Raw genomic sequence first — 14349 nt, forward strand, 5'->3', positions numbered from 1 at the left:
TTAATTGTTGTAGTAATTTATTAAAAAAATACATACCTCATTATATAGCCAGTTTAACAATCCTATGAAACTAACACACAGGAAGTCACTTGGCATTGTGTTTCTTGGACATTAAAATAATCAATTTCAAGTCAGGTTAAGGGCTTGATTTTTTGAATATCTTTTAATGGAAACTTAATTTTAGTCTGTCAAAATGTATGAGCTTACAGCTAAAGATAAGAGGGGAAGAACTCAGTCATGAGAACACTGACAAAGCAACAATGATTCAGAAATAACACTCAGCTGATCTGTTCTCTTTACATGGCTCCTCTGTTGAGACACTGTATCTTCAAAAGGGTTATAGTAGGAAGTAAAACAGAAAATAGTCATCATGGCATGTTTCAAGATGTCTGTCCTATGTTCTGTGCTTGACCATAGGTCACCTAACACACTTTTGACGGTGTTGTCACCCCATGATGGACTGTAGTGAGTAGAGCTGGGAATTTGTTCCATGGATACACATGACTGCAATGTATTTAGTCATCTTCTTTGTGCTGGAGTACCACTGCAAATCTGTGTGCAGACTGCAGCCATATGACTTTGTCTTTCTCCTTCCTTGGGTTTGTTTCCTCTTCAAGACAGTTTCCTTCTGCCCAGGAGGTTTCACAGTGTTTATGATGCAGCACTCTATGGGACACAGAAGCTTCTAAATCAGCAGTCAGAGAAAAGTTGAAAAGGGCTTTTATTTTCATTCTAAGTCCTTAGTCTTCATCACTTGAAGGACAATGAGCTGCATAATCAAAACTAGGGAACATGATGGGCAGTTCTCCCCATTTCTTAAAAATTTGCTTTGTTGTTTTCTTGTCTTCAAACACAACCACAAAATTTCTAATCTTTAGACAAGGCAGGTCAAGACCTCGGTGAACCATCATATTTCCCCAAGCCTGCAAGTGTAAGAAAATTATGTTTCAGATAAAATAGACAAGATCATTAGACAGAAATAAATACAGACAAAAACAACATAAAAATGTGGAAATAAATTTTTCCTCACTTGTCCACAATCTTTACATATAATTTCTCCATTTGTCTGATAATCGGCATGTTTATCTTGCAGTGTCTTATTTTCTCTTGTATGGTAAAGACTTCTGAAAAACAGTCAAGACAGCATGCATCAGAATACACTGGTCATTCAGTGTTACATACAGACTTAAACACACAGTGACTACAATTGCTGAAGTCAGATATGAATTGTGCACATTCAAGAGTTGGAGAAAATGCAAGGTCATATTTCATGCTCCTAAGTAATGGTGAAATACAAGTGTACTCCATGCCCCCTTTCATAGCATTTCAGGAGCTGCATCCTCCCTCACACACCTTAAAGTAGGAGCAGCAGACTCCCTGTTATTATAAGGGAGAGATCTAGCTTGTTTTTTTCAGGTGCCATGGAGCTGACAAAGAAATGATACCTGAAAGTTAGAGGTTTTCTTTTTATTCCCTGTAGTCCAACCTTACCCCTTAACAGAATAATTTGGTTCTGACTATTCAGAGCTGCAGAGTATGTGCACATTCTTACATTGTTTAGTTTAGGGAGTACTTATGTTGAGGGTTACCATTAGCCTGTGTAGAGGGGCTGTAAGAATTATTACCTTGTAGTTTGAATTGACTGATAACATTATGCTGACAAGACAATTTCACAGTAAAAGCAGTTTAATGTTCAGGGCTGCAGCTCAACTTTAATTTTTTCAACATATGGGTACTAATTTCTCATAACTCTTCAAAAAGTCTTTATAAACTATACCAGTGATGTCTCAAAGAAATGAGAACTTTGGAGGGCAATAACTTGACAGGATGGTGTCTGTTATATAATTAGCAAAGCATGACTGATCTGTTAGGGACAATACACGTTACAAATTCACTGTAGTAAGCAAATGCAATTGAACTTGAATTTAAATATTTTCTTGGACTCTTAATTTCTGTTACAAGTGGGAAGAGAAAGTCACCTCCTGCCATCATGGCACTGAGAAGTTAAACACAGTTTAACATAAATGTTTCCCAAACTAGATGGCATATCTTGCAACGGAGATAAGAAGGAGCAAGAACACTGGCAGAACTAAAAGGGGTGTGCCACCAGTATGAACATCCTCTAAATATACAATTGTCAATCCACAGCTCATGGCCAATAATGTTGTTTGAGTCACTGGTCATAGTCAAACTCTTATCATGGGTCTGTTACTGGTGTAAGTATGTGGGTAACTGGTATTCATCTTTGGTTACAGTTACACTGTGGAATACATACCATATTATGTAACAAGTGACCTAGTTAATATTACCACAGAAGCTGTATCTTTTCCAAAGTTTCAAACTCCAAACAGCTTGAAATCAGGGGTAAGAACCAACCTTGCCTTCAAACTCATAAACTGTAAACTCCATAAAGCCTAGGACTTGACAATATTGGAATAATCTTTATTTTTCCTCAGAGGGCCTAGAGGGTTACAGGCCCTGTACAGTCCTGCTGAAAAGAAAATTTGTTTCTGCCTGAAAGAGATAAAAGTAGTTCATAAACACTTACTGGAAGTCTTTTTTCACACTGACATGATGCATCTTTTCAATAACTTGTATGTCTTCTCCAGAACATATCAGCTTGTGGCAATTTTTGCATAAGAATGTTATTAGTGAAGGATTTTTCTTGTATGGCTTGCACTGATCTCTCTTTGCCTTCATTTGTTTTTCTACTATACTTTGCCACTGGAAATTATCAATCTAGAAACAGATCAGTAAGAGCACTGTAATATTCTGGTGGAATGACAGTTTAGTTTTCTTTTTCAGTTATTTTACCAAGTTCACTGACAACATGACTTCTAGTCAATTTTCCCAATTTGTGTTGCCCCCCTTACCAACAGAAATGCAGACTTTTCTAAAGGCCCAGAAAACATAGATTATAAAACAAATATTGGCAGAAGGATTCAAGGTCATATGTAGTAGCTAATATTATTTTAAGTTTTCCTCCCCTAAGTACATTTCAAATAGAAAGTATTTCTTACAACGTACATCAGTTATTTAAAGGGAAAGTGCAGAGTTGCAGTAAATACCTTCTTTAAATACTCTTCCTGCGGCATCTTCTGGACACGCTGAATGGCCTTATACATCATTTTCTCACGGAAAATATTAACATCTTCACGTTCAACAGCTCCTGAGCCACTTGAAGCCACAAGTGCATAGGTGCTCTCATCAGCTCGAGCTCGACCACGAGCCTACAATTTTCAAGGAATACAACATAAACAGCACAATGTTTCCTACAACACTGCACGACATTTTTTCCTAGTTTTGTAATGGAAGACATGTACTGTTCCTTACACAGTGTCCCCACAGAGCATTTTTTTCCACTTAACTCAGGCAGATAAAGAATCAGTAAGTAACACATACCTTTTCTGCATCAAAGATACCTGTGAAAATAGTACTCAGATTTGTGATTAGCCCAACGTTTTGCAAAGCAGAAACTGTATTTTGTCACCAAAAAATAAGCATGCATTTAAATATTAAATATATAAATACTTGTGTTCACAAATTAGGTGAGAACATGGACAAACTGGTATTCTGATGTGAGATTATCTCCTTCTAGCTGTTGGTGGTACAAATGTCTTTTATATCAACCAGTCTGCTGATCATATTCTCATACCTTTTCTATTAAAAGTTTACTGTTTGTGTAGAGCTTTAAATGGATGTTACACCATTACACATGGGAGGCAAACTTTATATTGCATGCAAACTGAGGATGGCAACTGGCAATGAACCTTGTCGCAAGAGCATTTTCTCTTTTAGCACACAGGTATTTCAAAATTATCTCCAAACCCCAGGTATATGATTCACCGTTTGCATATTCCAAACAGAAAAGCACTTTAAAAAATAAAAGTTATGTATGCAGTAAACTCTTACCTGCACCATAGCAATTTCATTGGTGATGAGGCCATAGCTAATAACGATGTTACACTCTTTGATGTCTAGGCCTTCCTCAGCTACAGTAGTAGCAATAAGTAAATTTACATTTCCACCTCGGAATTTATCAATAACTTCCCTTTGCTCATTCTGTAAATTAAAAAAAATTCAGAATATTAACTTTCAGTATTAGTTTCTGTCATCAGTTTCTTCTAATTAAGAGGTTTAAGGAATTACAGTCCAATAATTTCAGAGTGGAGTGCCAAACATCAAGTGGCTTCAACAACTGCATTTAAGCATTTGTCAAGATCACAAACAAGGAGTTGCTATTGAATATAATAGGTGTTCAGCACCTTTTTTGAGGGAGGAGGGAGCAGAAACCAAGAAACCAGTCTTTTAAAGGTAACTGAGCTTGGAACTTTGTAGACCATTTCACAGGCACCAGGAATTTTGATAATATAGTTGTTCTATCATCTTCAGATTCTTTAAGCAGTTATTCAGAGGTTCTGGATTTCTACCACTTCTGTAATTTCAGCTCATAGTATAGACTTCAGCATTTCCAAGTCAAGTTCCAACGCATTTAAAATTTCCCATAATAAATGGGAACCATAATTTTGGTGATCTGGGGAGCACCAAAAGCACAGCAATGATATACTTAAAAAATAAAGCATCCAAAACATGGATGGATGGACTTCTGAATTAGCTGGGTATTTCAAACAAGCTTGAGCAGAAGGACAAAAACTTCCCATCTGTTACATTCAATTTCAAAATGTAGAGGCTATTGTTTTGTTCGTGCAATGTGGTACACAGATTAAATACCGAATTTTCACAGAAAAAAAGCAACTTTGAGAGAACAATTCCTAACTTTTTTTTTGAAACTGACCACAGCTGAAGGAAATGGACTCTGCCCAGCAGTAAACCACACCATTTTTGCTTAAATGCTGAAGTGGCAATTTTATGGGGAGTAAAAGGCAGAATAGAATAGAGGTTTTAGGATACTGAAGTACTTTGTTTTGAAAATGTTTAATTTGGAGGTACAAATCAAAGAGATGTTGTTTATGAAGTCAACACGGTGGTATGAGATGGACTGTTGAGTGATCAATTGTGATATTTTCATTGCTAATTTTGGCAAATTCTCTTTCAATGATTATGCGTCAGTGTGAGGCACGCATATAAATTGGTGTAAGTTGATTAAGCAATGATATCAGAAAAAGACAGGCATAATAAACACTGTAATTTTATTTTTCAATTCAGCAACTAAAATATAGTTTGAATTACTGTTGTCCTAATAAGTATAAACTTGTTTAACTATCATATTTTTGCTATGGCGTTTTTGTTCAGTTTTTCTTCCTGTGCCTCACTACAACCTGTGTTCCTTTTGACTATACACTCCTCTAGGAAATGGCTTCCTGTTACTCCAAATCCAAAACCAAAAAAGCTTGTTTCCTATGGAAATAAAGTTATTCTGACATTGTTATTCACCCATCCTGCAGTTTATGAAGGGGCTCCAAACTTCAGTCTGTTGTTCTAGTACGAAAACAAGCTGTTTTCTCAAATCATGTACAAGATTTTAATGCTGTAGCGCATGGTTCTGTACCTGAGTCATGGGTTTAATTTCACTGTTATGTCCAGCACCGATAAGATAATGGGCCTTAATTCCCACTTCTTCAAATTTTGGGTTATCCTTAATCCACTGGAATAGAGCAAAGGCACTTAGCCGAGTCTTCGTGAAAATAATTCCTCTAGGTTCTTCAGTCTTCGTGAACTCCTCCATTAAAGTGTTTCGCAACTGTATTAGCTTCTCATTTTCATATTCTGGTTTTCTAGCCAACTCTTTCAGCTGTTTCTTTTTTGCTTTAAAAATAGCAGATGTAGATTAAGAAAAAGTAACCATGTAAAATAACAGCTCTAGGAAAAAAAAAAATCAAAGCAAAGAGCAGTTTTCTATATAATTCTCCCAGAATGGCTAATTTACAACCAGTTTGAAGAGCTGCAGCATACCAATTATTTTTCAAGTGAGTTTACATTCATTAAAAACACACTGATCAATCAAAATAAATCACCGTTAACTTTTTACCATACACTTTGCCTATATTTCATGGTGAGAATAATCAAAAGAAAAAAAACCCTGCCTACACACCAGAAGTGGTACAGAGTTAAGTGCACTGTATTAAAGAGCTAAATCACAGCTTATAATATTTGCAAAACAGTTTTAAAATAGTGGAAGAAGTCTTACAAGGAGAAACAGATTAATATGCACAGCCCTTAGAGCTGATAATGTTTTTATAAATTCAGACATAATTTGTCCTTGGGACATTAATTAAAGTAGAAATCCTCACTAGAAACATGCAATGTAACAGACAACAGGACGGGCACATTGTTATCAGCACTGCAGCTTTTAAAGACATTTCAGTACATTCAGTGAAATGTTAAATGAATTGAGTCTCTTCGACAGGCACTATTGACCGTGATCAGGGAGGATTCCTCATGTGTTTCAATTTTTTAAATAACTTCTAATATTTAAAAGCCTATATCATCGTCAGATAATCATGCAAACACAATAATAACACTTTTAAGGTGGGGACCTTGTGTGTTAAGATATTAAAGTCACTCTGCTGTCATCACCCCATGCAGATTATGGCACTGCACCTTGTCCACTGCAATGGTAGTCAATGTATCACAAGCTACTACAACACTTAGGCAGTGGCTTTCTGACTACAGCCTTATTCATATTTTAGAATGTAATCAAACATACACAGATATATACAAAAAGTAGGTAGATGTAACAAGCTCCCACAATTGTTCCCCTTAGTTAAACCTACACTAAGGGCTGCAGTGAGTTTATCACCCAAAGATGAACTCTTAAAAGTTGGAAAGAGAAATTTTAGGTTTTCTTCCATTACTCCTGGCACCTTCAGTGGTGAAATCAAAACAAATCGGAATATAATTTATTTTTCACTATCAGGTTCTTTGAACTTCATTATAAACAACACAGCAGTCTCTAGGATGTAATAATTAATAGGCTCATGTAAGTCATGTTAGTGCATAATCTATGGTTTTCAAATATTAAGGATCACGATGTATTTCAAACTTACCATGAAATAAACCTATTAGAAATTCATCTGTTTCATCCTGTTTTGATACTGCTGGTTCATCATCATCGTCATCATCACTCCTTACCATCTTCTTACTTTTTTCCTCCTTATAAAAGTTATTTAGGTGATTGTACGCATCCACCATTCGGATGGTGTCATTTATCTGGAGAGCATCATTGTATTTCTTCAAGTGCTCTGCACAGACACGTTCCTTGCGTTTTTCTTCTTTTGCAGCTAAAAGTGAACAAAAAAATACAAAACCAAGCCTGTGTATAGAATGACCTGAAGAAATCCGAAGCTGGGATATTTTTGCTATGCAGTTACCTTTCCTCTCTTCTCTGATCACCCACTGTTCATATGGCTGAGTTCCAAACTCAGACTTTGGATGGAGCTGGCAATAGTTTTGAATGCCTGTCATGATCTCAGTAATTCTCTCTCTAAATGGATCCTAGAAATAAATTCATTACCAAAGTAAGTAAGCATCTTCTGGTAACAAAAGCATTGGCTAGTACCACACTGAGTAATTTTTCAAAACGTTAAACCTTAAATTAAAAAACAAGTAAGGTTGCTAAGTGCATTTAGAGTTATGGAAATAAATATTACAAAAATTACTGTGAAATAACATGTTTAAGTGAATATAATGTTACTCCAATGCAAACATTTCAACTGTGGTTCAGAAGGTCTTTTGACCAGATACCTCAAAAATGTAACCACGTAAGTAAAAATTTAGTTCTATTTGACTTTACTGATACTTTTCCATACAAAGTAGCAGATTAATACACACATATTCAAATTAGCACTATGGATCACAGTAAGTCTACAGAAAAAGAGCATTAGCCAAAAGTTTTTGATATTGTACAACACACTTTTAAAGGGCAATATAACTTTAACACTGATTTGTTTGAAAAATCATACCCTTCTCTTGTCATCTGCAATCACAGTCTTCTTATATGGTTCCTTCACCTGATTCTTCAGCTGGGAGGCATGCTCTTCAACAGTCATGATTCTACATGCATCAAGATTGGCACAGATCTGAGAGAAAACAAAATGTTACTTCTTTTAATATTTAATGAGTTATTCCACATGAAAACTGAATTAATGCAACAGAGTTCTCATGAAGATATTGCATTTTATGTAACTTTATTTTCTTCCTACAAAAATTGGATACAGACACTGTCAGCATAAGAAAGGCCAAGTCTCTGAAAACCATTTGAGATAAGCTGAACAAGTTACTTTTTAGGCCAGAAGTGATCCTTTGCACACAGGAAAAAACTTGTACATCAGGGTGCAAAAGAGGTATTTTGAAAAGGAAAATATACCATCAGTACTTTGGAAGAGTAGATTTTGAAGCACAAAACAAATAAACAAAATCAATACTGAGATAGAAGAAAATAAATGTTAAGGAGTAATTATAAAGGTAAGAGCTGCTCATGAGACTAGAAAATAACTTGAAATTATCTTTCTTGGAACAGGAAGAGATAGAGAAAATTTCTGCGCTACCTGCACAACTGAACTGGACTTTTCTGCTTTTGTTCTCTTCCGAGAACAGAATATGTACATTTCTATCACTATGTCTACAGTAATAAGGGGAAAGTTTAAGAAATTTTTATAAGCAGAGAAAACAGGAAAGGAAGTCTGACAGGCAACCGTTTTAATGTCTTCAGCAGTAGTTATCTATTTGAGCTTGCATATTCAGATTATGTTTCTTTAGATACAAAACCCAGCATCCTATCATTAAGATTTCAGAGCTGATGAAAAGGAATTCTCTTTTTCCATTGCCAGAACGTTTTTGTCTCAAAGTATTCTGCAATTCTATCTACTTCAGTACATCACAAAAGCTTCTTGCAGGCCTCACCTATTCAAGATTACATTCTGTTCTTGTGCAATTTGCTAGTCAATTTTCACAGGAGTACTGGGCTTAATTCTACTTTTGTATTACTAATGTAAATCCATTAAATTTCAAGTAAAATAGAGGATTTTGAGTATAGAATTTAACCAGTTATCTCTAGTCAGGTATTTATGCAACTACACAATACTCCCCTCTCAAAGAGTAACTTTAACTGCTGTAAAGAAAAACATTTGTATGCTACCTGTATCTCACAAGTGGTTTCTTCTTGTTTAAGTATTCAACTTTGTTTTTCACTTTCTTGAATCCACACAAAAGCCCTGCTTAGTCACTCTAGAAATACAGATATAAAATACCGTGATCTCTCTAGGATTTAGGAATACACAGTAAATTCTAATCCATCAATGAAAAAATAAGATTATTATTAAGTATGAAACCTCACTATTTTCTGGATTTCTTGCCTCCCATTTTGAGAATTTTTTTTCAAGTGAGGCAATCTTTTTACTTCCCTTTTCAGTAACACTGCTTTCCTGTGAAGTTACATTTATTTGTATATGGATTTCCAGGAATTTGTAGTGGGTCAATTTGCTGAATTGCCGAATTGCTGTGAGGTGAACATGAAAAAAATAAATCAGATTATCTATTTGGAGCTTAACACTGACTTTAGAAGTTTCACTTGAACAAGGCAATATCCCTTTGACGGTTTGCAAGTGTGAGGGCTATTTACTTTCAGAATATGTTCTTCAGCTTTTGAGTAGGATGTTGCACCGCCTACACCAGGTGAGGCTGTAAGTCCCAGAATCTGAGGCTGCGGGATCACTGGTTTGTTTTCTTTTGCCAGCTTCCTGTTCTTCATCTTTTCTTTTAAGTAACGTCGCATTATATTGTTGTAGACACCTTCCTTTTGAGTGTGATGACACTCATCGATAATGATAAGTGAAAAATCTGGAAAATAAAAAAAAGGACCCCTAAATGATTAATTTTTTTTCAAATGTATAATTTGTGTCACTGTTGAAGAGAAGCCGTCAGTTTGTTTGAGCCCTAATTTATTAGGAAATTTGTAGTGCTGAAGAAAGGCGTGGATGGAAGCTGTATATATTTAATGGACTTCGGAATCTTTGCTGCAGTCTTGATGTGTCAAGTAGTTTTACATATCCTGTAATATAAAAAAATTTCTATTTTTGCAAAACCAATCTGATGGTATAAAGAATTTCAGGGAGATATTTTTAATAACCAGTGGTAAGAACATATCACAGTTTAACTCAATCATATCTTATATCCATAACTGTATCTGACAAACTACATACTGTTTGTTTATGACAAGATACATAACATGTCAGAAGCCTTTCAGACATTCTAGAAAGGCCTGTACTGATCAAAATATGCTTCCATTTTATAGCAACACAGAGATTTCCTCCCTATTCCTGTCCAATTAAAAGATTTATATTACTTCATGGATGTGTCATTGAAAAGAACAAACAGATGGTGGGAGCACTACCAATCATCTCTCTTTTGTAGTGGAGGAAGCTGATGAAGATTCAGACAGGTATTATGCGCTTTTTAGTCAGATCATATTTACATGCATATACGATTTATATTCCTATACGATAAGGAAAATTAAGATTTTGTTTTAAATTTCTCACAAACATCTCTTTAATCTATCTGCATATGCAGCCAGTGGCATATATTACAAGGTTCTGATTTGAAAGACTCATGAACATTTATTTCTCTGGTTCTCTAACAGCAAAAGTGGTTTATGGAGCTCCCACTCTTCCTGCAAATGGCCAATAACTCTGTAATTCGACAGTGTTTCCTACAATTCAACGAATGTTTGTGGAAATGACTGTAAAGCAGATCACTGATCAGAGTTAAACTCTTTTTTTGTTGTTGTTTTTTGTTTTTTTTGTTTTGTTTTTTTTTTTTTAATACAGGCAAGTTCCATGGTCTTGTATACACACTAGAGTGCTCAAATTGTTACATCACTGCAAATGAGTTTGCAACAACTGGCAACAGAAATTGGAAACACAGAACTAGAACATTCTCAGTTGGCCTTTCTGCTGGAGAAAATATCATGTAACTTTGTCTTTGAAGAACCTAAAGAAAGGTGGAGACTGAACAAGGGAAATTTTATTTAAAGGTTAAACCAGACTACTGCTAGGAAAGCCAAACTAGCGCTCCATGTCACTATGGAAATCTGATTGTCTTCACACAAGTGATTCAGGAAGCCAGTCTGCACTGATGTGGTTTCAGAACTAAATTTCTATTTATTTCTAAGATTTCTACATATTGTGAGGCTTCAGAAACAGTGCTGGCAGTTTCTTGGTTATTTTGCCAACATGAAATTACTCCCTTTTATTTTGACCATCATCTCTGTAATGCATATTCCTATCATTACTCAGGAAGAACTTAACCCACGAGAAGAAATGTGCTTCTACTAAGGAAGTGATACATAGCTTTTAGAAAGTCCACACAGTGACTTCATCCCTTGGTAAAGAAGGTAAACATTTGGTAAAATGCAATTAAGAGAGTCCCCTCCATTTCACTGAGGCTGGAATTCCAAGTTAATGTAATGCAGACCTCCATGGAAACAGATGAAACAAGTATGAACAGAAATTAGGAACAAAAAATTGTAACTAATTAGGACGGTTTATATAGGCTGCAAGTTAACCAAGTCATAGCCATAAAAATGGAGCTGGCTCTGCTCAGGCTTGCTTGGCTTTGGGCCAGCTGAACTTACTAGCACACGTGTGATAGCAAGGAAACTGGGCCCTGTTTGCAGGTCCACCTCAGTTGTGGAAAAAATGTAGCTCCTTATGAAGGAAACTTTGTAAGGTGTGAAACCCATACAAAAACCCCACTTCATTACACAAGCTGGTTGGGATTCAGCCCAATTCTAATCAGGTCAGCAGCTCCTGCAGGAATGTTCAGGTGCCTCTATAGGGCATTCAGATTTGGGAAGGTTTATTAGATGCAGCAGAAAGGAAATAAGAAAGTCTCTGGTACTCTGCCTAGGTTAATAAAAAGGCATTCTGAAGGAAGGAGGCAATTCTGAGGTACCCAAGTGGCTCTGCAGGAGTTAGTTTCGATCAAGCAGTAATCCATTCAGCACCAGGCACTGATAGACACAGATTGAGCCCTCAGGTTTCTCTGCTGTCTCTGTAACACCAAGTACTACTTTTATCTCAGAGCCATTACTTTAAATATCATAGCTCTCCCCTCAGCTACATCCTGCCCCATCTTAAAAAAAAAAAAAAAAAAAAAAAAGAGTTAACTGCATTCAGATAGAGGGAGAAGTTAACACCTCACAGAGGAGGGTCAGCCCAAATCCTGGAGCTGAAGTCAGGGGCTGTTCCATTATTTGTACATCACTGGCAGATAATACCATTTCCTTTCTGATCTCCCATAGATATCTGCCACTTTAGTATTCTGGGCAAACAATTTTACCTCATCTCATCTTGTACCTTTTGTTTTCTTCAATTTCCTTCACCTGTTGTAGGACACCATTATATCTGCCAACCTCTGAGATCTTTTATGTTAGCAAAAAGATAAAGAGTTTAAAGAATACAACTTCTATAACAGATTGGCTTTTATCTTGTGTTCCACTATACTTCTCAAACTACCGACTACATTTGAGTTTTTATTTTTTTCTCATCCTGTTTATGGCTTCTGCGTGATGTAACTCAATGCTCTACCAAGCTTGGGAAGTGGAACCAGTTCAGCTGCATTTGCACTATGTTGTGCTTGAGCTAGATAAAATAGAAAGCATAACAAATATTTAGTACAAATGAACTGTAAGAGTCTAATCCGCCCTGAAAAAACTGCATGCTCATCAACTAAGATCTGGTTTTGACTCTCAGGTTGCATTTATAAAACCAGTCAACTGAAAAAATATTAACTACTCGATGTGGCACATTTTTACTCTGCAGCTTTCCAGAACAGAGACATACTTTTAGTCTTTCTGTAAAAATTTCATAATTAAGAACTTGCCTGATAAGTGGACACCTTCTTCATCTTCTTTGGCTGCATTTAACAGTGAATTCTCAAGGATCTGTGCTGTACTGATGATGACATCATTTCTTCTGACAACTTCAGGAAATGAGATTTTCAGTTGAGAATCACCACTTAAACCAATAACCTGATACCAACGCTTCAGGAATGGAGTAAACTCCTTTCGTAAATGTTGTTCTACCAGTGGTACCTGGATAAAAGTTTCCAAAGAGTTTAAACCACAGCATACAGAGGATTGAAAATACATGCCTGTTTGCTAGAAATACTGTTAGGTGAACATACATTTTGCGTAGAATGTACTTGTTTAAAAAAGCAAACATCCCCTTATTCACAGCAGGGTAGGATTTAAAAAAAAAAAAAATCCCACCAAACACAGAAAACGAAGTCAAGCATAAAAAATCCCCAAAGCAACCTCTCCCCTCCAACTGCTCCTATGAAAGCATTTTGTCCCAAGAACTTTGGTTTAATTGTCTTGGAAAGAACGAACAAACCATGCACGCATTCTCTGGCTCTTTAACTGAGCTTGTAACATGCTATCAATGTTATTCTTATAAAAGGATATGGATAGATTTTAATAAAATTATTCAATGTATTTCTATATTTTAATATCACAATAGAATATTACTTTATATGTGCTAAATTTAACTGTAAAAATTACAACAATTATCAGAAAGTCTGACAGAATATTCCCTAACTACTGTGAGACTCATTAGGTCGTCTTCATCACCAAATCCAAAAATAGAATGTGAAAAAATATTTTTATTTTTTAAAATATGATTTTAGTTCTATTCATTCTAACATGAAATTTTACTTTTTCCACTAATGTGGTTATTAGAGCATATCTAAATTTGCACTTGAACTGGGGTAAACTAAAATCATTCATGCTTGCACCATGATGATGGTGCAATGGACATGACAGTCTGATGCTGTATGTCTTTAAACACAGTTACATCTGGAGAAGCTGAGAAACATGTTTACATTAATTTTACACGTTCTATAATAACAGTGCATGAGGTTTGAAAAATACTATTTTTTTTAAAATGGGCCAACATACCTTATTAACAAGTACTATAACTTTTCCGGGCTCTGATGCTCTTTTCTTCTTATCCAAGTGATCTTTGGTAATGTAAACAGCCACTCTGGTTTTACCACTGCCTGTAGGGAGACATATGATAATATTCTCCCCATTCAGTGCTGGCTTTGCAACTTCCATCTGGTAATCTCTCAGGATCAGATCTGGCTCAGGTGAAGCTCTGCTCTCCACTTCATCTTCATCTAAGGGTACAAAGAAATATAAGTATCAAACAGGAGGCATAGAACATTTATCAAATTATTGAACAAACGTCAAAGGGAAAAAATATTAATTATCAGAAGCATCTTCTGATTAAATAGAAAGAGGGCATATTAGCATAGGCAATGCTGCTCTGTAGACCTGTGCAACTCTGAATCAGCTTACATCCAGTCACGAACCAGGGTAGGTGGAATAAG

At 35.8% G+C, this 14349-nt stretch overlaps 1 protein-coding gene across 1 annotated transcript in view; it reads right to left on the reverse strand.

Annotated features, from left to right (window-relative positions):
* The window catches only part of IFIH1 (interferon induced with helicase C domain 1), a 26639-nt gene continuing 12290 nt past the window's right edge, over nucleotides 1-14349 (reverse strand). Inside the window, exons 5-16 of the mRNA XM_074828979.1 lie at nucleotides 13916-14136; nucleotides 12841-13051; nucleotides 9581-9798; nucleotides 7923-8039; nucleotides 7332-7455; nucleotides 7008-7241; nucleotides 5510-5766; nucleotides 3913-4062; nucleotides 3069-3230; nucleotides 2549-2739; nucleotides 1031-1124; nucleotides 1-923 (exon numbers count right to left, since the gene is read on the reverse strand). Coding sequence (XP_074685080.1) covers nucleotides 741-923; nucleotides 1031-1124; nucleotides 2549-2739; nucleotides 3069-3230; nucleotides 3913-4062; nucleotides 5510-5766; nucleotides 7008-7241; nucleotides 7332-7455; nucleotides 7923-8039; nucleotides 9581-9798; nucleotides 12841-13051; nucleotides 13916-14136 — 2162 coding nt within the window. The 3' untranslated portion in view covers nucleotides 1-740. The remainder of the gene's footprint in view (nucleotides 924-1030; nucleotides 1125-2548; nucleotides 2740-3068; nucleotides 3231-3912; nucleotides 4063-5509; nucleotides 5767-7007; nucleotides 7242-7331; nucleotides 7456-7922; nucleotides 8040-9580; nucleotides 9799-12840; nucleotides 13052-13915; nucleotides 14137-14349) is intronic.

This window comes from Strix aluco, chromosome 6, assembly GCF_031877795.1.
Source record: "Strix aluco isolate bStrAlu1 chromosome 6, bStrAlu1.hap1, whole genome shotgun sequence".
Taxonomy (NCBI): Eukaryota; Metazoa; Chordata; class Aves; order Strigiformes; family Strigidae; genus Strix; species Strix aluco.